The following is a 26,479-nucleotide window of genomic DNA, read 5'->3' on the forward strand; positions in this document are numbered from 1 at the left end:
GCCTAATCTGCCTGACCCAGGTGAAATTAAATTTGTCAGGATGGTTAGGAGGAGAACGGGAGCAAACAGAGATCAAGCGTATCATAAAATCTTTGCTACTGGAAGCACCGTGTCGCCGACCTCAACAGGAATATATGCTGCTGTCATATTCAGTACATTAGAGTATGGATTCAGATGAGGCTCATTTTGTCAGATTTAAAGAACCTGACAAAATGAGATTCTTTAATACATTTCTTAAAACATATTAAGGAAGCATCCTTAATGTGTTTTATTAAGGATGCTTTTCTGTATTAACAGGTTTTTATTGATTTGATGGAGGATTCTAATCTTAAATGTTGCATTTTTAGTTAGGGAAAAATCATCATATTTAACTAAAGTAAAGGCTTGAAAACATCAGTCTGTGTGTAATTTGGCTATTTAATGTGCTTCAGTTAGTAAAATGAGTAAATGAAATAAATGAATATGCAATATTCAAATTTTCTGATGACTGTATTCTGACAGAGTGCTGATCAAGAAAGAAGTGCACAAGCATGAGGGGAAATTGTAGCTGACCCTATTAGAAAACCAAATGTTCTTTGGACAAAACAGTTATAGTGAGAGGGGACCAAGATTTAACTCTTTGAACAAGCAGACATTGATTTGTTGTCCTATCCCAAAGGACAACAACATGTACCAAAAAACGAGAGCAAAAATAATTCTGTTGAGAAGGGGCCAAACATCAAACCCGATCTTCACCAGAAGCTTGTCGATGCCAACAAAAAGGCCTCGGTAACGATACGACCTTCAAAACCCTCCTATTTGGCTCTGCATACATATTTTTGTCCCTTTGCGGATTAGAGTTTAGATCAGGCCTAGAATTTACTGTTTTTGTTTTTAGACCATTGTGGCGGCTAAAATCCTGTATTTTAGGCTAGTGGTTGCTGTTGTTCCTGGTAGGCGTTGGTTTTACCTGCGCTCAGTCAAGATTCGTTATGCCGATCTTCATTTTGACTTATAACCATAAAGTCATGTATTTTCAGTACAATGTGCATTGTCTTCCCATTTCCATTTAGAACCACATAAATTCGACATTAATGAAAACCAAGCACAGTAGAAAACCGTTTGTCCCCTTCCCATTAGCTACACCTGAACAGAATCACACTTGACCTTAAATAACCCACATCCCACAGGAAAAGATAAAAGGCTCCTATAACCAGTATGAGTTTTTGATAAACGTCTTCCAGCTCTACCTTGTCGCTTGTTGAAACCACAGGGTGAGTCAAGTGGAAATGAGTGACTGACAGGAGCGGCGAAGTGTTGGAGCTCTGTGCGCACTTCTTGTGCACGCCACTTGTAAGCATTTAATGAACTTTGCACCTTTCTTTCTTTCTTTCTTCAACCAGGAAAGGTGCTGACTTCTTTATTTGGACTATAATAAATAGATTAACACATATTTATATTGGGTATCTTTGGGTTGTGTGTATCGTAAGCTTATTAAACACGTCACAGAATCTAAAGCCTGACCATCAAGTCAATAATTTCGGCTGGTTTCGGGTCTTAAATCTAAACTATTGTTGATTTAAAGAGAAAAACACGGTCAACTCTAAAACAGACGTGTGCAAAAATAGCCTAAAGAGTTCAAAATTATAATGGTAATCACTCCAATGGTGATTATTTGTCAACATCTTGCAAGTTTATTGAGGAGGCTGTCCTGACTATCTAAGGGAAGTTGATGTGTTTAGACAAGTCTTCTTCAAACCTATAGCAGCAGCTACTTTGACAGCTTTAGTGTCACTCTTTGAAAGGAGAAAGCAAATACCAAACAGCTGACTTCCTGCAGTCTTGATCTTCAGGTGTTAGCAGTCAGAGCTCACAGCTCACCGCATTCGGATGCTGCTGAGCGCCACGGGGCTGTCGACTGTTGCTGCTAAGTGAGACGCAAATCCACTGCCTTGCGTTATAATTAGTCTTTTTTTGCCTCGTCCTGCTTCCTACCTTCCACCTTTCCTCACCTCTCTGCGCAGGAGCTCCCTCGTGGCTCCTTCTCTTCAAATATCTGTAATCAACACAACAAGGCGTTCTCCGGGAGCCCTCTTTAAGGCATTAATCAGATTGGATTGGATTGCAGTGCCACAGGGGGGTCATTACGACCGATATTCTTTTGACGGGGACACAGAGCAAAGAGATCCCTTTTGACAGAAGAGCCTGTAATAGATCATTTACCCAACTCCTCATCACGCCTTTGTCTTATTGACACCTTTTTCTGAACACTGTTTGTACTTCTTCCTTAAATGTAATGCTGTGTCATTCCTTCTTTCACTTTGCTCTGTTCCTCCAAGGTCACTAAAGATCCCGCTCTGAATCGAGCCGAATGTCCGTCTCCCTCTGGAGCTCAGATTTGTCTCAATTACTCTGCTCCTTGTACGTCTGCCTATACATGAACATCTGAGAGTCTGGTTCACTCAGGGAGAAACAGTAAATCCTCTGATGTCTTCTGAGTATCCTTTGGATATAGAGAGAGGCTGTAAATTCCCCTAATGCAACACACATCTTTATCTGCTGCAGCAGGAAATCCAGCCGCTGACAAGGAGAATGTGGACTAATCTACCGCCTTTTCGATAAACATTGTGGAATACTCTTAAGCAACATGTAAACTGGTGTAAATCCCTACGCAAAGCAATAATAGTGATCTTTCTTCATTGTTGTGGCTGCGCGATGATGAATAAGTCAGTCTGGTCCTGTATTTATTGTTCCAAAGAGATTGGCAGTCATTCAGAACCCTTTTGGTGGAGACAGACGGCGTGCCGAAACAGAGGATGTCACAAAAAAAGGGGGGCAAAAAAACAATGAGGATGAGAGGAGGGTGTAGGATGAAGGGAGTTTTAGGCAAGAAGTCAACAGAAGTGGGCGAGAAGACGTTCAGGGACAGTGCGGCGAGAGAGGAGGGGAAATCAGTATTGAGAGAGAGTCCCGTCTGCCTCGTCATGTCCTTGTGCAGGATTTATGAGCTCTAAGATCAGGGACGGGTTTTGGATCGGAGCTCCAGGAGCAGGGATGTATAGGAAAGTGAAGGAAGAAGTGCAAAGAAGACGAGGATGGCCATCTTCCCGGGGGTGGGGAGTACTGTGGGTTACTGGGGCTAAATAGGCTCAGGGCATTGTGTGGGTCAAGACTCACCTCCTGCATAATACCAGGTGACAAGAGGGGGCAGCAGCAAGGTTGAGAGGAGCAGAAGAAGAACATAGAGGAGGAAAAAAAAACGCAGGCGCACAGATTAAAGCAGAGCAAAGACATAACCCAAGAGTTGAAGGTCAGTGATTTGATTAGAAGTCAGAAGATACAGGCGAGCGGAGCAACAACAACAACAAAAACAATGCAAAGGGAAGAGGGCACTAGGAAAAAAAGAGAGCAGGAGAAGATCAAGTTAGGCATGATGGAGAGCAGAGGGAAGCTAGCAAAGGAGAGGAAAGGTGCTGTTTGAGTGCAGGGCGATGCTGTTCAGGTGGTGTAATCTGTCTGTGTCAGAGGAATGATGAAGGGGCCAGCAGGGAGAGCTCTGCAGTTCACCTCCTGGCCCCTGGAGGAAACACAGTGACCCTGGCCATCCTCCCCCCTTCCCACCTCCCGTCTGCAGTGCCACTTCACCTGTACAATTTATGACTCGCGGGGTCGACCCAGGGTTGCTTAGCGCGAGGACGCTGGCGAATCCAGCAGTGGCGGTGTGTGTATGTGTTTGTGTGTAGGGGTATGCACGTCTGATGTGTGTCCGCATATGGGTGTGCTTGTTGAGGAAAATCTTTTTGAGTGGAAAGTTTATTTTATAGCCGGAAGTATGAGACACTTGTTCGAACCTGGAACGAAGGGCAGGAAGGATGTCTTGTTTCTGGTTCAACGTAAGGATGCCAAAAGGATTTTCTGTGGACCAAAAAGGAAACAAATACAGCTACAGCTAGAAAACTATCAAGGAAAACACTAAAGATTTTGACATTTCGTCCCTGCGGGGTCGGGGAAACGTAGTTTACGTAAATATGTGACATTAGATCGTGGACCTTCACTACAAATCCCAGAGCTTCAAACACAGTATGGCGTGCTAAGAAGCAACACACCTGTGGCTTCTAGAGATTGTACTTGTTGAGTCCATTGCAGTAGTGTTCCCTCTTTTTGAACTTTTTCATATTTCATTGTGCTTCAACTACAAATTGTTTATTTATCTATTTATTCAATTGTGATTTTATAAGACAGAACAAAAGAATGTTTCCTGATGGTTTCCTGTTTGTTTGTTTTTTTAGCAATAAAATCTGAAAACTGTTGCATGCTTTTGCATTTAGCCTTCTTTAATCAGATGGCCCAAAACTATTATTCCTAGTGTGAGACATGGTGGTGGCAACATCATGCTGTGGAGATTCATTGTTTTCAGTCAACAGGAAGGTGGATGGAGATAAATACGGGTCTAAACCCTTTTAAAGGCCACGTTGCCGTGGGAACGGAAACTCACCTCTTAGCAGGACAGCCAGAGCTGCAATACGATGATTTAGATCCTACTTTTAATAAAAATCCACCCCACACTTTTCAGGTTTTTATGTGTACTGTTACAAAGCCAGATTTCCCCTGTTCCTCAATAACTTGAAATAATGAAAACTTTATTCACAATGACGTCTATTATTAAACTGAAGGGATACGAGTGTTTTTGTGAGGGTCATTTTTATGTATATATATTTTTTTACATTAGCTTCATGTGTCACTCGGTGCTAGAATTGGAACTGGATCATCAGGTACCACTGGCTTGAACAGAACCCATGTAAACACTATAGTCTAAGCTAACGATAGCCCTAATCAATATAAGCCTCTAAATCTGAATTAGAATTAGACTCTAATGTCTGATTTTACTTTCTGACTGTAAACATTTAATTCTGCTATAAAAGCAGGCCCGGCTTAAAAAGACTGACTCACATTTGAGAAACTGTGACTGTTAGAAATAGCATCATTATATTCCTGTCTAGGAAGTTGATCACTTTGCAAGGTCAGTCTTTCCTGCGTATGAGAAGTTCTGCTGTGATGTGTGACCTGTCTTTTTTTTTTTTTTTTTCTTTTTGACTGTGCTTTCTGAATACAAATGCATTAATTGAACCACAATAAATGAATTAACTGTCTGCTGGATGTGTCACCAGACAAAAACAAAAATTTGCCGACACATTTTGGCCAATCATCAAATTAATTCAGGAAGAAGGCGAAACAAATAAATAATTGCTCAATTAAGCAACTAATGGATTTCCGTATGAATCTGTTTTTAACCTTCCATCATGCCTCCCTGTACCATTTAATTGTTTTTGGTTTCAGGCCGCACTCTATTTACATTGATTGATTTTCTTTTATAGGTTTTGTCGCCATAAAGCCCTTCCAGGCATGCTCGAGACAAAGAAATCTAACGCATAAATCTGACGCGACCTAATGATGAGCCATAAACAAAATGTGTTTGTAAATGAAGTGATTGAGCTGGAGGTGGGAGGAAGGAATACTAAAATATGGCTTATTGTCGCAGATGCTAAGTGAAAGCAATCCCGGGGAATTGGCTGCTCGCGGTGTGGAAGAGGTGAGGGTTGAAGTCGTGGAATATTATTGCGGCGGCGTTTGAGTCAAAGGGCTATTCTCTGCATGGAGATGAGGCGGGAATGAAGGTCACTCCTCATCCATAACAGATGATTCATAGTCCGCCCTGACCTTTAATACCTGGATTTACTTCTTTTCCTCTTTTCTTTGCTCTCCGCATACTGCCGCGCGCTCCCTGCCCACAAGGAGAGTTCAAGTGTAAGCTCGCCATGGCAACGCACACTCGCATAGCCCGCGTGTCCGCACGAGGGGAGCGCAAATAAAGGTAAACATATGCACACATGCAGACGTCGCGTGCGTGTTTGAAGAGCCGGCGGCCATTTATAAATGCACATTTGCACAGGCGTCAAATGTCAAAAGTTCACTGCGGCACCCCGCTCACATCTAATGTGACAAATAACTTCTTCCTCCCGTTGCATTGTTCTAATCCCTTTAGTGGGCTCTGGAATGGAAATATAATTACATTTCTGTGGTGCAGTGCCTTTGATAAGACAGCCGCTTGCCGAGCTGAATGACTAACCGAGTTGGAAGCCCTCTTCGCCTCGCTCAACTATCCTCCACTCCTCTTCGAGTCTCTTTCTCCTACTCCTGTTTTTTTTCCTCTCTCTTTTTCTTCCCTCTCATTTCCCGACTTTCTCTCTCGCCCACGTAGGTATTGCCGTGGATAAGAGAGGAGTTGTCTACTTCGTGGATGGCACCACCATTCAGAAGATTAATGAGCGGGGTCTGCTCTCCACCGTGATTGGCTCAAACGGGCTGATGTCGACGCAGCCGCTGAGCTGCGATGCGCGGATGGATATCAGCCAGGTAAGCTAATAACGCGCCGCAGAATTTCAATGACTAGCAGAGAGAGAGAGAGAGAGAGAGAGAGAGAGAGAGAGAGACGACGCCTCGTTTGGCTCTGAAAGATTGTCTAAATAATTTGTGGAAGCATTTGTCTCCTGAATGTCATCCATGTCAGCTAATTAAAATCATTATATCAAAATGGCAATGGATCACAAAGTTTGTTGTTCTGTTCGCATAGCGCTGATTGTTTTGTCAACCGCGCTTTGCTAAACTTTGAGGAACAAATGTGTCTCGGCCGGAAGACGGGCCGCTTGCGCCGGTTTCGATCAGCCATCCCTTCAGAACACGCTGCTAACTAATATCAGGCCTATTAGAGCTGCGGATGAATAATAGATGAGCTGCTGGCTCTGTGGAGGGATATCTGCCCCCACATAGTGCCTGTGTATGTCTGTGTGAATATGCGTGTTGAAGCCAAGTGAATTCCCCAAAGTGCTATTTCGTGTCTTAGCACCCGGGCTACGTTTCAGTTCCTATGTTTGTTCGTCACCGGTCTGATCGCGTCTGTCCTCCATCTGAGTTGGCTCTCTTCTTCTCCTGGCTTCCCGTGACCTCAGCCGGCGTTGACGGAAACTCCTGCAGCCCTGACGAGACAAATATTGCTGCAGAGATGGCAACTGAGCAGCAGAGGGCCTGCGCACTGTGTACAGATGAGGACAAATTTGTTGGTGAAAAAAACAAAATAATATTAAGCCTTGAATAAATATTCACCTTTATTTTTTTACTGTATTGTAAGCTCAGGTGGAAATCTTTCGCAATATCCCACATTTAATTTGGTCGGAGCAGAGAAGAAAAAATCAAAGTTCTAACATTTTTTACCTGTAAAAAATGCCTCTTTTGTCAAAACGTCTTCACATACGAAAGACCCAGAGTCCTGGCTGCTCCTCTGATCACCCCACAGGTTTTCTGTGAGATTTAATTCTGGAAATGTGATGTCAACAAACCAGGTTTGTTTGCACATATGCTTTGAATCGTTATCCTGCTAAACAAAAAAACAAACAAACAAAAAAGACTGATTCTGATTTATATTTAAGCAGCCTTAGTATTTCAAAGGATTCATGATACTTGGCAGTCCCAGCAAGGCTCTTGGAGTCTTTGAAAACGAAGCGGTGATAGATTTGCTTAACCGCCATCACACTCGGCAGATAATTAAAGGATTAATACGCATATTCAGCCTTTGTTTCATGCCAGCAGGGTCCCAGTTCACATGCTTACACTTGTTTTGTAAGATAGAATAGACATCACTCTCTCTGTTTACCTCCCTTAATATCTGAAGAGTAGAGAAAAATGACCTCATCAGGCGTACTTTTTGTGAAAACAGGAAGTAATAGATTGTAATCTTACTTAGGAAAGTAAGATAGCAATATTTAAAAATAACAGATTTTGATTTAAGGGGCTACTGACAACTATGTAATTTTGTTAAAAATACACTGATAAAAATTGTGCTCAGATTAAAGCTTGATTTTATAGCTGTTCACTCAGAGATTCTGCTGCTGCCACTAAAGAGTTATTAATTTCAAGGCTTTTTTATGCATCTGTACTGGAGGTTGGCAACAAATATGTGGTAAACGTAAAGTGATAAAGAGCTTCATGCTCTCTACAGCTGGTGCATAGGGCAATATGGTACAGTTTATGATCCATGATGAAGCCACGACGCAGCTTTTTGTTGCTTTCAATAAAAAAAGTAAAATAAAATAGCATTTATAACCAGTAATTACAGCGTGCAAAAATACCAGCTGTCCAGATTTATCAGCAATACGGCTGTCATTTTCAGAAAAATGAGACGTTTATAAACTTCTAACCTTTGAGTTGGATCATTTTAAGTGTTTTCACCGACCACTATATCGTGTGCTGTTCTGTCTCGCTCTCTCCACCGATCACAGATGTTGTATTGAAACGGAGCATATATTTAAAAAATAAAAACAACTGACAGGTGGATGTAAAATGTAATTCGGCTCAGTGAGCCGTTTTCTTAAGTTTCTCTCATGTTGCCTGTGTTGACGTGTGTTCCTTGGCAGCCATTTGCAACATTGTGTGTGTTGTTGAGCGGTTATATTGGACAGAATAATATCAGCTCAACTATTAAAGACCAGCTGCCATTATTGCCTGCATATTTATTTATTCAAGGCATTCCCACTTAGGCCTGTCACAATAAACAATAAATCAAATAATCGCTTGATAAATTAGAAGAAACTCAATAATTTTCATTTGCTTGAATTGTCGTTTTTCTCTTTCCTTTCTCTCTCTTTTTTTATTTTTTATTTTTACCAAAACCTGAATGATAAAAGTCTTCAGTTTGGTGTTTTGGTCTCAAACAGCCACTTTCTGAAAGATAATTTTGTTTACACAGGCTTCATAATTCCTTTTATTTGTTGTTTCTGCTGTTTCTTTATTTTGGATATTTAAAATGTTTTCCAGTTCCAGTCCTTAAATGTTCATTAGCATTTAAAGGTTATTGTTCCTCAAATATGTGTTCTTGCATTATTATGCCATTATATTACTTAAGAATGGTCTCAAAACAACAATAGTGTCGTTTATCGCGATAAGTTCTGGGACAATTTATCATCTAGCAAAATTTATCATGACAGGCCTATCCCACCATTCAAAAGACTTATTAGAAAACGATTATGGATGCTTTTTAGTTTGCCTGCTGACATCAGTTACTTTGTACCGATCATCAAGAGTCATACAGTATTTCTTTAAATTCTGCACATTGTTTCAGAAGCCGACGTTTGCACCATTCGCTGCCATTTTCAAAACAATAATGTTCACAGTAATGAGTCTATACCAATAATCCTACAATAGATACTTCTAACAAACCCAAAAAGTTGAGAGGAAGCCAAATAAAAACCACTTATATCATAAAAGAATAACGTTTTTAAGAAGAACTTTGTATTAGATGTATTTCAGTGTAACAGTGAGAATGTCAGGATTGTGCTCTCCTCAGTCGGACTGTAACAACTCTTTGGTTCGGCTGTTACTTGTCAATGCAACTTTATGACGAATGTGTGTGAATAACTAACATCTATAATATTGTAAACTTATGATGCAAGGTTTTAACATTTTAACAGCCAAGGCCAGCGTGACTTCTGGAAGCCGGCGACCTTTGACATTTGGACAGATGGAAACATTTTGTACTACTGTCTTCTTGCCAGAAAAGGTTTCCAGCTCCCTTTAAAATAGATTTAGGAGTCTGTATGTTCAGAAGATAAGAAACACGTGGCCTCTATCAAGAAACTTCAGAAAACTTTAAATCTATCAATGAGCTGGTTTTCTTTGTGTGAAGATGCCACTATTAATGTTTCATATATGGAAACTCATAAGGGACATTTTTCTGTCAATTTCATTTTTTCTTGATGTGGTGTGACTTCAGCAGGACAATTTCAGACTTCATGCTGTGTTGCCTAATAACTGTGTGGCTAAAAAGACATAATGCTAGTTTAAAGTTTGAAGTTTATTCGCCTACAAAACGTAATAATTAACACAAACATTTAAAACAACATTGTTTAACAAACTCTAATTACTTTATTTGTAAAACAAGAAATTCTCAAGTATCATTTCTGCTGCAAAAATGAACCTATTGGTTATTTCAGTATCACTTATGTTCTCTTTTGACATTTTTGGCATTCGTTCATAGCAATGAGACCAAATTAATGCTTATTAAGCTCAGAAAAACTTCTCAAAATCAGAATATTAAACATTTTTACCATTTTGTTCCATGGAGATTTATACATGTATAAGACGTTCTGCCTAATATGTTAACTGGTCAGGCTTTTCATGTTAATATTAATAGATGCTAAAATTTCCAATCAGCCAAATTTATTTTATAAACCAGGGAAAAATGCAGAAAAATCACTTATTTAAATGTCCTTAAAGTGTAAGTCTTCTGTTTAATACTTTGGTTTATTCTTTGATATGGGGACAGTGTGGAGTCTAGAGTGGAGCAGATGAAAATACATATTTAGTAAGAATTGACAAAGCTTTCTTAATCCAAAACGCAACAAATTGATTTCTCAGTTTGCAGTTTGTGTGTTGTATTTTTCTTGGGCTTCAGTTTGTAAAGAAAAAAATAAAACACACACACACACACAAATGTGTTAAAAAATTGAAGCAAAGTGCAGCCCTGGGTATCACCAACCCAGACAAACCTTTCTCGAATTCACGCTTTGGTTTATTTATTGTTCTATGAAAGCCGAGCAATCCGAATGAATTTACTCTGATTAATTCAATTCTAAAACCGGATTAAAGTTCCGTCTGACTTTCACGACAGCGGGCCTGACTCTGTGTGAACGGGTCACGATGCTTCCTGGAGGAGGTCGCCCATCATCACAGCTACAGTTCATTACCGTGAGCAGGGAGGGGTTTGATGCATGCCGTCTTTGGTTTGAGGGACGCGCAGAATCCCACTTGATGAATCTCTCCCCTCCTCTTAAAATGGGATTTCGGAGCGAGCCTTCTTCCCACTCTGGTTTTGACAGAGCCTATAATTGGACATGTCAGTGGCAATTTAACATGATCCATTTATTTACCAATCTATCCTGAGAGTCATCAATCACCTGATTCCCCATCATCCTCCCCTCCCCCCCACAACGCCGCCTCCCGCCGTTTTGTTTGTGCTGCTTGGAGACGGACGCCGACGTGGGCGGCTGTGAGACGGCGTCGGCTTTGTCTGCCTTCGACCCCCCGCGATTTCAGCGGCGGTGCTATTTGAGCGGGTGGCGATCACGGTTATTGGTTGACATTTGGAACTCAGCCGAAGCGAGCCGGTGTGAGACTTGAATAAACACGGGGAAGGCTCCCTGCCCGACGCTGACCTTTGCATGAGCAGGGAGGGTCAGGAGGCCTAATGCTATGTTATTAAGGAGATATTATTTGCACTACCTGCAACTGACTCTTGTGGCAGTTGCCGTCAAAAGGTTTGTATTAGCTTTCCCGCTTTTGACAACAGTCTTGACATGATGGGTCCCCTTATGTGTGTGTGTGTGTGTGTGTGTGTGTGTTTGTCTGACTTCACAGGTGCGCTTGGAGTGGCCGACAGACCTCGCCATTAACCCGCTGGACAACTCCCTCTACATCCTGGACAACAACATCGTTCTGCAGGTCGGGAAAACAAACACTCGCAAAACACATTTGTCTCATTTTGTCAACTCTATGAAGAGTCATGCTGTGAAGTACGCTGCCGAACGAGAACCGATTTACAAATTCGTCAGCTGTCCCTCGAGATCCACTTTAGATGAAGTGAGTCTGCCAAGATAAATAAAAGCAAAAGGATGCCGTCACAGGTCGCCGCAGGGGCTGTTTATTAGAAAATGTCATTGAACTCATCGTGCAAAGTTAATGAACGCAGCTCTTTATCTTGTACAAGTCAGCGGCCGGGGGTCCGGCTCGCCGAGGTTTGGTGCGCCCGATCGATAAATTCTCTTATGTCATCAGCGGGTGATTGTGTTGCCTCGGGGTAGGCTTCTGCAGATGATAAATGACGGCGTGTCACTGTAGGTGTCGGAGAGCCTCCAGGTGCGGATCGTGGCGGGGCGTCCGATTCACTGCCAGGTCCCCGGCATCGACCACCACCTGGTGAGCCGAGCGGCGGTACGCGCCACCCTGGAGGCCGCCAAGGCCATCGCCCTGTCGCACCTGGGGACGCTGTTTATCGCTGAGACGGACGAGAGGCGGATCAACCGCATCCAACAGGTACCTGTCGATCTACCTGGCTGTCGATCTGTCTGTCTGAATGTCTTTTTAAACGTATTTGTATCTAATTGTTTTAATCTTTATCATTTCTACTTATCTCTTTGTTTATCTAATTGTAAATCTGTTTGTCTGTTTATCTATTTATCTGTATCAATCTATTTCTACCTGTTTATTTGTCTATATGTCTATCAGGCTGTCTGTCTGTCTGTCTGTCTGTCTGTCTGTCTCTATCTATCTATCTATCTATCTATCTATCTATCTATCTATCTATCTATCTATCTATCTATCTATCTATCTATCTATCTATCTATCTATCTATCTATCTATCTATCTATCTATCTATCTATCTATCTATCTATCTATCTATCTATCTATCTATCTATCTATCTATCTATCTATCTATCTCTGTATGTCTCTATTTCTCTCTCCACCTATCTGTCATTAAGTACAGATTTCTCTCCAAGTAGATAAATGTATCACACACGGTATAATAAGGTAAAGATTTATAAAAATATACCTTAAAATACATCGATCTTTTGTTGCAGCAGCGTAATCTCAGACTGAAAAAAAAAATTGATCTTTGGTTTGAGTACATTTATTAAGTTCGGGGAAAGTTCCCCAGTAACAAATAGACGTTTTAAACAAAATCCCTGGTGCCGCAATTATTGGCACACCTGCTGGGATTACATTTCATACGAAGCCCTTTTCTGTTCCAGGATGATGGCTCTTCCTTCCATTAGATTTATATATGGGCACTGAGATGACAACAGAAAAAGGTAGATACTGTGTCTGGTGAATCATTTCTGTCTTGATTCAGCCACATATTTTAGATCATTATCCCGCTGAAAGACCCAATCTCAGTTTACTGGTAGATATTTACTTAAAATATCCAATCCACCAGAGTCCATGATGTAATACTCTCTATTTGTAAGCCATTAGAAGATAAAGAGTGGACTTGAGGTGTTGAGCCACATTTCAACTTATTTATTTTTTTGCTTTGCACCAAACCCACTTCAGTTGTATGTCGCCGAAAGCCCAATCTGTGAGTCGCCCGACAAAACCATGCAGTTCCAGTTAAAGTCGCACGTTTTCGTCAGTGACGGCGGGACGGAAAACGCTCTTTACCAGACTTGCTTTGGAAATGACTCGATGATATCTAGACAGCGTCCGCTGGTTATTACCGAGACTTCATGTCCTCGAGATGAAAGTTTTTGCTGCGTTTCTCTAACAGAAAACTTTCAAGATTAATTTCTCTCTAACCGCCTCAATCGCTGTGCATGGTGGGAAGCAAAATATGGGTCCACACTTTGCCTTGCATGTCACAGTTGCGCTAAACTGTGTAGTTTTTAAGAGTTGCTATGTCCTGTTAATCATTTAGTATAAAAACAAGAAATATCTTTCATGTTTGAATTCTTTACTGTTTTGAAACCTCTGTGCTTCATTGCTTTTATACCCCAAAGAAACAAAACCACATAGATTGCTAATTTAATATCCATAGACACCATAAGAAAGTTTAAAAAGCAAAGTATAATGTGATTAAAATGCTCCAGTTATGCTTTTAATTATGAGTTGACAGTAAATGTGGCATCAGGGATTTTACTAGAAACGTTTATTTTAAATTTACTCAATTTACCGGGTAGATTTATTCAAATTTTCGAGTTTCTGGAATATTTTACTGCAATCATACATGAATTTTATTATCAGTTGACAGCTGTGTGGTTATATATTAAGATGAAAAATGATACAACACTAGGTTGCACCAATATGTACATTGATCTGTTACAGGTTCTTGATGTCAAAAGTGATTTATCTATTCATACACTTGCACGCGTTATATAATGCTATACTGCCGCAAACTGCAACAGAAAACAAATACCCTTTGCAAAAAATAAATAAATAAATAGCCTAGAAAAAGAAACGGCTCATATGGAGCCAATATTAGTAATCCATCAGGGCTTTTGACAGTAATTCAGCCTTTTGCTGACAGGCTGTTTACATTGCAGATGCTTGTCAGCAAAGGCGGCCTTTAGAGTCTTGCACTCGAGTTTTTGGCTTTTTAGAACTCTGATTCACCTCAAACCAATAAAAAAATAAACCCAAAGGGTGGTTTTGATTTGAAATAAAAGTAGGGGTTTTTTTTGTACATGAGCTAGCAGCAGGACACTACAGGACTGTAGCATTTTGGCTTGAGCACCTCGGAAATACTGCCTGCTGCACTCAATCAATAGTGCCTTTGTGGCCTGCAGCGCCATGCTGGGTCCGTGTGGAGGCAGACAGGATCATAAAATGTCTCAGATGCCTTTTTTTTTTTGATGGAGACCGACTGGCTAGGTTGGTAGGGCACTGAAAAGGTTTTTTTTTTTTTCACGTTTCCTCACACAGCACATGAAAACTTAGAGCTAAAATAATCCATCTGTAAACATTAAAACATCTAAGTGGGCGCTCACTTAGCAACCGGCGCGAGTTGGAGATTAGTCGATGCTTTCAAACCACGCTAAGTGGTGAAATAAAATTAAGAGAGGGGGGGAGTTTTAGTGTTTTTAGTTTGCGCTACGTGGGTTTGTGCAGCAGTTTCTGGTGTTCATTTAGCACATCCCAAAAAAAAAAGAAGAAAAAACATGTCTGGCTGATGCAAATGGTGCGTAATCCAACATGTATTAAATTAAAAACAGATCACATTGTCATTTGTGAGACGCGGTAAACGCGCGCAGGTACACGCGACGATGTATTTCACACGAGATGAAGAATGACAGTCAAATTAAATGCAACATTTCATGGTAAATAGCTGACAGCAGCTGCATCTTGTACTGTTTAGCAGCAAGTAGTGTGTTTTTTTTTCTTCTTCTTCTTCTTTCTTTTTTTTTAGCAGTTTAATAAGATTATTAAACGTGAGCGTGTGTTGGCTACAGCGGGTGTCTGGCACCGTGCGGGATCTGCTTGGACACGTCGGTCTGTCACACAGGCTGACCCGGGGCACTCGGCCAAAACACCGAGGACGGCACATGTATAATCAATGCATGTTAAGTTTGCGCTCCAGTCTTTTATGCAGAGCAGTGGAGTTATTTAACATGCATAATACTGGAGGCATTAAAACCGCAATCATTACGCTACAAATTAGCGTCGCCGTAGCCGCATTTGTTTTCGGGTTAAGCACAGATCGTGAGCTCGCTCTCAGCGAAACAGTCGCGCCGTTGAAGGATGAGGCTTTAGGAACTTAGTCATCGTCAGTTTGAATCTTGTTTGTTTTTATTCCGTCTGGAAATGAGTGTGCTTTAGGTTTTTACTCCCCTCCCGCTGAGAATAAGAAAGAATTAAGGCAGTTCAAAGATATTCCTTCCCATTCATAGTTGAAATGTTCAAACCAGAGCTGCTCATGCGTATTCACCGTCCAAGCAGAAGGTAGTCGAGAAGATCAATACTGCTGGTATGTTTGTCAATTAATTACAAAGCTGAAGGCATGCAGCCGGTTAGCTTAGCCCCAAAGATGTGTTTTTTTGTTGTTGTTGTTTTTTTCTCAGTTTTTTAGCAGACATGTTGCTGTGTTTTATGGCCAAACATCGCCACTGTGGTCCAATCTGTCCAAGGGGCGCTGTTCCAAAACTCTTAGTTGTTTTTTTTTTCTCCATCCCCTCATTTGCTCAGATGCACTTTTTTTTTTTTTTTTTTGCAAAATCCGGCCTGGCATGTTCTCCTTCAAGAGAAGAGGATTTTCCTGGAAATCCGTTCAAATGTCCCACACTTGTTTAGCCTCTTCCTAACTCTGCTGTGATGAATTCTAACATTGTTTTGCGGCTTAGCCTGCATGAGAGGTTTTTTTTGTGGAGAGGTTTTTATTTTTATTTCTTATATATCACACCTCAGGGGATCTTGCTGAAACTTCAGACTTTTAACAGGCAAGTTCATTAATAAATTTCCCATAAATTTGTGAGTACTCTTTCTCACAGCAGAATGATCATTTCAAATTGTTTGGCATGCATAATCTCGCCTGATTAATAGGCACCAATAATTATTCCTCTAAAGTTATTCCTGATGTCTTTCCACCTTGGAAATAAGAAAACAGGCAAACAGCTAAAAATATGTCTTTTCTTATCGTCCTAATTTATACGGGAGTCCTAAGGATTGCGGGTTTTTTGTTTATTTTGGGGGGTGAGGGGGTTACCCAATAATTATGCATTGATGTAGCTGTACCTAAATAACCTGGAGGTAATAAATGACATTCGTCTGACGTGACCTGAGTCGTGTTTTTTTTTTTTTTTTTTGTCATAGTGTTTACAACTAACTTTATTTAAAAATCTTGCTCAAACCTAAGCTTTGACATCTCAATGTTGTCAATTTTCTCACGTCAAACTCGTTTCTTTTGGACCAACACCTCGGAGGAGATTTCCTTGAGGTGTAATAGTTTACACAGCAAGAACCTAAATTAAACTTGTCAATTGCTCCAATTATCTTCTCACAGGCGCGTACACCTACAGCTCTTTCCTCCAGGACAATAGGGGTAATTTGTACAATTTAACGTTGCGTTTGTCAATCAAGTAATGAGCTGAGCCCTGCGCTCGTGTCGTGATGCTCTGATTTTGTTTTAAGTTTTAAAAAAAAAATCTTAATCAACCCCTCTTGTCACCTACGGGGCATCGAAGGAGTATCCGCGCCCTCACTTTTTTGGCATTCTTTCATGTTATTACAATAAACATTAATATATTTTACTGAAATTACATGCAGAAGACAAACACAATGTAGTGACTTAGTATAAAGTATAAGGAAACTTGTGTGTTTTAAGGAATTTTTTACAAATAAGCTTTTATTAGATTTATGACACAAATACATTCCATACAGGCGGACTCTATGAACTAGTTTGATAACGTCTGAAGTTGCACTTTGTTTTATATCAACCACAAATGCAGGCCACTTAGTCATGCTTTACTTTGTGTTAACACATCCCACAAAATACATTGTGTTTGTACGTAAAGCAGAAAAGTAGGAACAATCATGAGTTTTTGCAAGGCGTTGTATGGTTCTGTTTTGCATTTTTTATTAACCCAAATAATGTTGTAGTCATTTATTTACACCTCAACGTTACTTGCGTCATTCTATATGTCATTGTACTCCGTTACAGCCTTTCTGTGCTGTTTGAAGAGCTTAGAAATGGCAAACGGTTGTCCGTTGTGATGATTTCCGCACCGGAGTGACCTTTTGCGAACATTTTTGTGCTCGTGTGTGACGCGTTGGTCTTTGTCAAACCCGCAGGTGTCGACCAACGGGGAGATATCGATCATCTCTGGAGCCCCGACGGACTGCGACTGCAAGATAGACCCCAACTGTGACTGCTTCTCTGGTGGGTCATCACGCCGACGCACACAAACACACACGGACAGACACGAGCGCAGGATTAGGTAATGCAAGAGTATTAGATTAGGTCTAATAGGATTACAGCCCTAAAAGAGAGGGAGGGGAAAAAAAACAACATTTAAAAATCAATTCCGATCATATCTTCCCTGGTCTGGAGGATATTCAAGTTTAAAAAAATAACAAAAAACTGGACCATTTTAAAGGCTAACATGTTTTGAAATTGTTAGTATGTCTTGATATCTAGTGGGTAAATCTTTCAGCCTTTGGGTCTCAGCTGTCTAATAAATTTAACAGTGCTTGAGAATGTGTCTTCTTCTTCTTGTCCATCTCCTGCAACGTTATCCTCTCTCTACTTTCAGCCTGCCTAAATTATTAAAGTCAGCTGGAATCCAAATGTCTGGGAGGGGCCGCTTTGACTTTCTGCCTCGGAAAAATACCGAAAATACATGGCAATGAGCTTTATGTAAATGACGACAACGTATATAGGAGTGTGAGAGAGAGAAGCAGCCATAATGTCACAACAGAGAATGTCATTTGACTAAGAGAGAGTACCTGGATGCAGAAAAACGAAATGTGATATTTTTTTTTTTTTTTTGGTATTCACCAGGAATTCTCCTCGCTGCAAAGAAAAAAACAAAAAACCTGCAGCTAAATTTCAGGAGGAGCACGCGTCGAGAGAAAACCTTTCAAATCCATTCAAATTACAGCTGGTGGAAGAAAAAGCTCCCTTTTTAGGCAATGAATGTTTTAACCGGTTTTGATGTCATCGAAGGGCACCTAAAAAAAATCGTGATAAAAGGGAAAGAGGAAAGGGCCCAACAAATAAGCAGATGTTCCTTTGACGGTTAGGCCGTGCTTTCATTGTAAGTGTCAGAGGATGTGATTTTATCATTTAATTCCGCTCATAAAAATCTGTCTCTTTTTCTACTCGGAACGGAGGGAAGTGTCTCTGCCACGCCACAAGCCAATGGGCTGTAACCATCCCCATTTCTTGGATTGTACTTTGCATATTTTCAATCATGTCTTGCTGTTAACAGATGATTACTCTCTTCAGAAGCTTTCCGTTTTCCATCCCCTCCGCCGTAAACATCCCGCGTCTTTGAACGCGCGCCCGTCCACAGGCGCCAGATACAAAAGCAACGCAAACGTTCGCTCTCTCTCTTTCTCTCTAACACACGCACTTGTGCACGTGAGTGATGCGCATGCAGCCGGGAGATAAACCGCCACCCCGCCGTCTTTACAGAGCCATCAGAGGCCCCTGTCCCCTCCGCTGACAGCATCTGAAGACCCTCACCCAGCCTGTTATACCCCATTGCGCTACCAAAAGATTCCTGAACGCACCCGGCCGCCGGATACCGCCGTCTGATAACTCCGAGGCCGCTATCAAGGTGGTCATCGTTCCCACTGCTCCGGGAATCGACTGTATCCCAACAAGCCTGACTTCTGAGCCAAAGTGATAAGAGCCGCCATGAGGTCTTCATGTTACGAGACAGCTGTGTGTGCTGCTCGGGGGCTTGTGTCTTTCAGGGAAACATTATTATTATTGCTCCGTTTGTTTAGAGGTAAAGACGCTTTTACGTTCAACCTGGTGTTGTTGTTCTCATCAGGCGACGGAGGCTACGCCCGTGACGCCCGCCTCAAAGCCCCCTCCTCCCTGGCCGTGGCGCCCAACGGCACCCTGTATATCGCCGACCTGGGCAACATCCGGATCAGGGCCGTCAACCCCAACCAGCCTCAGCCCGGCCCGGCTGGGCTGGTGGAGATCAGCTCCCCGCAGGACCAGGAGCTCTATCTCTTTAGCCAGGTACGCCGTGGCGCTCCAGCGCCGGTCTGTAAACAAAACTCCACCGTGCTGATCCCCACCGGGAGGCTCGAGAGCTGCGTGTCGGTGGAAAAGGTCAAAATATGAATATGCTGTGGTTGGGTTCAGGTGTGGAGGAGTTTGCTTGTGTTCTCAAATGTAAACGGCATGAAGCAGTACATACATTTACACAAATTTACAAGTTTGAAAGCAATTTTTTTCCCCTCTACAAGCAGCTCACCTATTAGGTCTTTAATACACAACAGTTGTGCAAACAGCATGCAAAAGTTTTCACATTACATAATCCAGACTGATTTGACTCGTTTCAGCATACTTAATTTTAAACGTCATTTTGTACATTCTCAATATAAATCAGTTTTTTGTGAGGACCCAGGGGGGAAAAGTTAGGACAATACCAAGGGCCCTGACCAACAGGGGGGCCCCCCCACAATTTATTCATGGAAATAAAAAAAGGGGCCCTGTCAATTACAAAATTAATCATATTGTGTTTTCTAAAATTGTTTTTAGCAGGGAAAATAAAATGTTCTCACTCCCAGGCCAAAAAGCAGACAGCCATATTTGCCCTGAACCCCCCTGGATCTGCATGAAATGTTTCGTTCCTGCTTGGAGCTTGACGGTGACGATGTTCAGCAGCAGACAGTGGAAGACAACAGCGACTGTGGTGGTACTATGCTAAGAAAAATAATAAAGTCAGGTTTTCAAAAAAAATAGAGAAATAGAGAGAGAAAAAGGTAAAAGTGTCAATTTGTAACAGTTTTTCTCTGAGAAGTGGGTAGACTGTGTGAGGTTATCAACCATTCAGCATAGCATAGCTACAGACTGTTTGCCTCCATTTCACTGACATTTAATGAATTAAGGAAATAAATTAACAGACACTGTTTGTTCAACCTGACTGAGTTTGACCTATTTCCAAAAAGATGCTCAAACGTGTTCAAATATCTGCGAGACCTCTAGAAACGTCACACTAAGAATACTAGAGAAAGTTTGACGCGGTCGCGAACACAGTTTGTCTTCTTTGGTTTAGTATGACCGTTAAATTTTTCTCAAGAACGTATTGGGCCTGTTTGATCGCTGAGCAGCTCTTTTCTCCCCGGTTTGATGATCAATACTTGGACGACGTTGGGTGTTGAAGCTGGTCAATCACCCCAAACACACATCACGTTTCTTAATAGCCGCCTCAGAGCCTTTGACTGTGATTCTGCAGAAAACGTTTGGACCGTTCTTGTTTTTCTTAATTTAAAAGACTACAAGAAGATCTGGCTCAGTAGGAGAGCAATATAAAGACATAAATGTTCAATCAATACTTTTACTTAGTGCTCTGTTTTTTTAATTATTTTGTAAAACAGTGTTGTAGAGAAAATCTGATTTTGTGATGATCAAATATTCCAGCCTGGATCCTTTGTTTCCCAATAATTTACAACACACTTAATAAGCAGCTGTAAGACTCTCATTGTAGTTGACATGTTCTGTTATTATTTAATGTTGAATTGATGGAACCTGAAAAGCCACACAAACTTAAACTCAACTTTTAAGTTTAATATATTTTTCTTCTTATTTCTGGTTTATTTCAAAATGACTGTAGAGGTTTTACTCGGACCCTTTTCTAGTTGTTAAAATGAAGCAAGTCAAGATTAAGGACATGAACTAAAACAGATCCGTAACTGAAAAAGTTGAACTTATCCGAGAATAGAATCTAAAACGCTTTAGTTTATAAATCACTGAAAGTCTTGGCACCAAAATACATTAAAGATCCGTTGTTGTTATATCAACCCTCCAGGCCTCTCAGGTCCTCTGGTTCTGGTCTGCTTTGCATCCCCAGAACCAGAACCAAACATTCATCTTCTGCCACCACAAATCTGGAACAAACTTCCAGAAAACTGCAAAGCTGCCGAAACACTGAGTTCCTTTAAATCTAGACCAAAGACCCAGCTGTTTATAGAGTTGAATTTGATTAGCAGAAACCAGAACATCAACATATTTGATGTGTATTTGCTCGATAATTTTGCATTAGACAAAATGTAACGGTCATTGCTTGTTTCGTAATTGATGTTTTTTTTATGATGTAATGTGCCACACAATCAGACTTGACTCCTCTTCCTCTCTGCCACAGAACGGCTCCCACATGTACACCAAGCACCTCATCACGGGCCACTACCTGTACAACTTCTCCTACGGGACGGACGGCCAGCTTTCGGGGCTGACGAGTCGCGACGGCCGTGGCCTGCAGGTGCGGCGTGACGCCCACGGCGTCCCGCTGTGGCTGGCGCTCCCCGGCGGTCAGGTGTACTGGCTGTCCCTCAGCAACAGCGGCATGCTGAGGAAGGTTTCGGCCCAGGGCCACGACCTGGCCCACATCTCCTACCACGGCAACACGGGCCTGCTGTCCACCAAGAGCGACGAGAACAGCTGGACCACCGTTTATGAGTGAGCTTCTCCTCCCTTCTTCTTCTTCTTCTCCTTTTTTTGATTTAATTTGTGTTTTCTCACTCGACTCTAAATGTGTGCATCTGACAAGAGTTCACAGGAAGGCTGTGAAATGTGAGTGCCATCTAGTGGTTGCTTGAGAATATTTTAAAAAGTTGTAGAGGCATTTTTATTTTATTTTATTTTATTATTTTTGGAGGGGCATGGGGGAAATTTTGGGGGAAATCTCTGCAAACATTTTGACCACATGCATTTGCTTTGCTGCGTACTGTGCATACTGTGCACACGCTAAACCACATGTGTGTGAATTATTCACCACTGGCAGCTCAGTCTCTGTCTCAAACTCCACAGCTGGGTAATTACACTTATAAATCATAGTTGACACCTACCCTGTGCCAATAAAAAGGAGGGGAAAACAGAGGGTGTATATGTGTGTCTGTTGGAGTTTTTGTATGACAAACCCAGAGTGACTCTTATCTGCATTTTGTGTGTGTGTGTGTGTGTGTGTTCCCTTTCTAAGGTATAGCAGCGAGGGGCGTGTCACCAACATCACCTTACCCACGGGTGAGGTGAGCGGTTTCCACGGCAACCTGGAGCGTTGGTCTCGAGTCGAGGTCGAAGCTTCCAACCGCGAGAACTTTGTCACCAGCACCAACCTGTCTGCGAGCGACACCATCTACACATTCAAGCAAGGTGAAGCCAGACGTTCACTTCTTCTTCTTCTTCTTGTTTTTTTTTTTTGTTTTTTTTTTTTAGAAACGACAGAAAAAGTTTAATTAGTTAAATTAAATGAAAATTAAAGCGGTTTGAGGCTTATCGCAACTTTCGGGCTGACAGATTTGACATAAAGGAAATATTGAAGTGCCTCTGGCCTCTTTATGTTCGCCACAGATCTGCGTTGATAAGGTTTCTGAGTCATTTCTATAGGGGGACAGAAAACCATAGATGAGACACACAGATTTGGGGGGGGTAATGACCGTAAATCTAGACGATTTTTGACATTCACTGGAAAAACACAAAACCTTACCAAGTATAAGATAAGATAAAAATATCTTATTAAAATATCTTATTGAAATAAGACAAAACTAACTTACAAGTAGCTTTTCAGCAAAATATAAGAGCTTGTTTTGAGTCAGTAATTCCTTAATATTGATAAAAAAGTACAAATCATTTCACTTATGATGAGTACTTTTTCATCCGTATAGAGGAATTGTCGACTTTATACAAGTTAATTTGCTGAAAAATTATTTGAGAGTTAATTTAGACTTATTTCAAGTGAACTTAGATATTTTCAATAGAAACTAGACCAGACAAATACTTTGTAAGATTTTGTGTTTTTCTCTGTTTTTCACATTTAAACCATAAATATTAAGTTCTACGTGATGGACCAACACAAGGTGGAGCATACAGTGAGTATTAAATGACAGGACATGGAAAGATGGTTTTAATATTTTTTATGAACAAAAAAATATATAAGGTCCAATTTTGTTAAATAAAACCCTGTGCAACAAGTTGCCAAAACAAAGATTTAAGAATCTGTTGACGGGAAACTATTAGTCAGAGGATTTCACACGTTTGAATAGTGGCGAGTTCAACCCCTGTAGAGGAAACGGCAGAAGTGAATCTTTTGGCCCACCTGGAAAACTGTGTGGCAAAAAAAACAAACTCTGTACAACCACCATGGGACAAACATGGCGGTGTCAGCGTCATGCTGTGGGGAGGCTTTCCTTCTGGTTTTTTTTTTAAGAGCCAGTCACAGAACTCGACATCCTCCATCGAGTCTGACTGGTCTCGAGGTATTCTGCAAAGAAAATGTGCAAAAGTTTCAATTAAGAAAAAATGTAAAAGCTGCTTTCAGGTGTACTGAATGTGAAGGGTTCGTGTTGGTCTGCCGAGCTAAATCCTGACAGAAACGTTTTTACGTTTGTGGATGTAAAGAAATGTTAAAAGGAATATATCCATGGTGGGTTCAGTTCAGATTCTTCCTCTTTATCTGGACTCATCTTGCTGGGAAACCTCCTCTTCCTCCCCTTTATTAAACTGACCTCCTTGCGTCTTCAGTGGGAGGAGGAGGCGATCAGAAGAAGAAGAAAGGGCTATTAATGAATTCATTCCTGCCATTGATGGCGAAGGAGGGAGACAGATTCCGACTGACTTGTGAAATGTCTTTACAACAGCTGCGGGCGGCGGTGGGGATGAAGAAGAAGAAGGAAAAAAAAAAGAGGGCAGAGATGAGAGGAGGAAAAAATGAGAGTGGAGTGGAGGAGCCACTCATGGGAGCAGTTTCTTCTCATGTCAGCCCTTTAATTGCTTTCTAGCGGTTGTCACAATGACAGCAGCACTGCGGAGACGGGGCGGGGTTGCAATCGCTCGCTTGTGCGCGCTCACGCCGCGACGACGTGACTCAGCTGCTGCTGGGGGGGCAACCGTCAAAATGACCCCCCGATATACACAGTCCCTTTACTCCCACCTGCCTAGGCTGTGTGTCGCCGCCTGCCTCAAAGGCAACAATAACCATATGGGCTGAAGGATCTTTTTATTTTTTTTATATAGAGGCAGTGGGAATAGACAGAACTATCTGGTTTATTATCTGTGTTAAATTTGATGGGTTAAAAGTGTAGTTTTTATCATTATTTTTTCTCTCTTTTTTTTATTAATTGTGTTCTCAGGGCGAGTAAAGACGTGACGCAAAGTGATAGCAGCACGTCTGGAGATCAGGGTGAAATATGACTCGCAACAATATAGAGATGAATTTAAAAAAAGAGTTTCTGGGAAACGTTTTACGACCACCGCGGCGTCCGCGCGCTCCCTCCCTCCCTCTCTCTCTCTTCTGTTCGTTGCCTTTTTCATTATTCTCTGTCTCTCATTATCTGTCCATCTGTCTCTTTTTTCTCTTCCCTCCTCCCTTTGAATAGATTAGATTTCTCCAAAGCTGCTGTGGCTCATACAGTGAAGTGCTAAGCACTCGGCGAAGTGATTTAAGCAATCAATTTAAACAAAAAGAAAAAAGAAAACACGTTACAGAAGTGTCTGTATCTTGCAGATTTGTTGTTCTCAAGGCTTCTTTTCTTATTCAGCTACTGATGTTTTTCTCACACGTTTTTTTTCTTTCTTTTCGTTTGTGTCACTGCATGCATGCCTCTGTGGTTTGTCTCTGCGAACGTGTGACCCACCCGTGGAAAATGCACGGCTCCCACCCTCCTCCACCTCACCACCCTGACACCTTCAGATCACGCCCAGAACTCGTACAGAGTCAGCTCCGACGGGTCGTTTCTGGTGGCGCTGGCGAGCGGGATGGAGCTGTCGCTGAGCACGGAGCCCCTCCTGCCGGGCGGCGCCGGGGGCGGGGTCAGCCCCACGGCCAGCCGCTGCAACATCAGCCTGCCCGGCGACCACGGCCCCAGCCTGATCGAGTGGAGGCAGAGGAAGGAGCAGAGCAAGGCCAACTACAGCACCTACGAACGCAGGCTCAGGGTAAACAAACCAAGACAAAACCAAAAAAACAAATTTGTCCTTCACAGCAACCTGTTGCACAAAACCTGAACCATTAAAAGTCTCAGCAGGGTCCAGGTGTTATAAATTTGAGAGTTGTTTTAGCAATTGTAGTATTACAAAATGTGATTTTATAGATTCATTGCATATAGTTTGGGCCACAGGTGTCAAACTAAAATCCGGAGCACAGCAGTTATTTACTTGCAGATGTGGGAAGAGTAGCCAAAAATTGCACTCAAGTCAGAGCAGTACTACTTCAACAGATTATTACTTCAGTAAAAGTAAAAAGTACCCGTCCAAGAAATTACTCAAGTAAGAGTAAAAAAGTATTTGGTAAAAAGTCTGGTCAAGTACTGAGAGACTGATCAAATTATCAATCATTTAATATTTAAATATCACACAGCCGGACAAACCACAACATAAACTTGAGTGGAAATGTTGGTATCTTAAGGACGGAAATTACAATAATTCATATAAGTATCAAAAAAATAAATAAAAATATTTTTTTTCCAAATCAGTTTTTTTCATTAAAAAAAAAACACCTTAGGGAACTTTAACAAAAACTGCAGGTGGTGTCTGATTAATTTGTGGTTAAAACTTGTTTGTTTTTCATTGAGTGAGAATTTAGTCTACTCTTACTTAAGTAAGAGTAGAAATACGTCATAATAAAATTACCCAAGTAAAAGTAAAAAGTACAGCATAGTAAAAATACTCCTTAGAGTATTTTTATTTTAAATTTTTTTTCAAAAAAGTTACTCAAGGTATTTGTGAGATGATATCTTTTGCACAACTAGCTACAGAATTCCTAATCACGACTTTTGGAAATATTTACAAAAGTTAAGAAGTTGTTTAATATCAGCACAAAGAAAACTTCCCCTTTTACCTCAAACACAGTTGCAAAAGCTAGTGCAGAGTAACAACGGCGTTAGGGGCGGGGCTTCCAAATTTTACACTTTTATGAGACGCTTTCAACACCAAAACTCATGAGAGCACGGGATGACAATCTGCAGAATGAATTAACCATGGAGAAATGGAAAGAAATAACAGGATCATGGCAGAAGACATCAAGAGAAGTACAGACCCGCCTAATTACATATACAGTCATACAGAGACTCTACTGGAAAGATTAAAGCTCTGTGATTCTGAGTTGTGCTGGAGGTGTGGGATGTGCAGAGGAACACAATGTTGTATGAATGTGAACAGTTAAAAAATCTTTCGAATGATCTAATAGTACTTATTAAAGTATTCAGGACAGATTTAATTCTGTGTATTTTA

The 26,479-nt window shown here is 41.3% G+C and overlaps 1 protein-coding gene across 1 annotated transcript in view; it reads left to right on the forward strand.

The window, feature by feature from the left end:
• The window catches only part of LOC102224860 (teneurin-1-like), a 282,296-nt gene that overhangs the window by 236,675 nt on the left and 19,142 nt on the right, over positions 1-26,479 (forward strand). Inside the window, exons 23-30 of the mRNA XM_023328889.1 lie at positions 6,239-6,393; positions 11,446-11,529; positions 11,926-12,120; positions 17,365-17,452; positions 19,074-19,270; positions 21,399-21,712; positions 22,233-22,405; positions 24,942-25,186. Coding sequence (XP_023184657.1) covers positions 6,239-6,393; positions 11,446-11,529; positions 11,926-12,120; positions 17,365-17,452; positions 19,074-19,270; positions 21,399-21,712; positions 22,233-22,405; positions 24,942-25,186 — 1,451 coding nt within the window. The remainder of the gene's footprint in view (positions 1-6,238; positions 6,394-11,445; positions 11,530-11,925; positions 12,121-17,364; positions 17,453-19,073; positions 19,271-21,398; positions 21,713-22,232; positions 22,406-24,941; positions 25,187-26,479) is intronic.

The sequence above is a fragment of the Xiphophorus maculatus genome, chromosome 23, assembly GCF_002775205.1.
Source record: "Xiphophorus maculatus strain JP 163 A chromosome 23, X_maculatus-5.0-male, whole genome shotgun sequence".
NCBI classification, from domain to species: domain Eukaryota; kingdom Metazoa; phylum Chordata; class Actinopteri; order Cyprinodontiformes; family Poeciliidae; genus Xiphophorus; species Xiphophorus maculatus.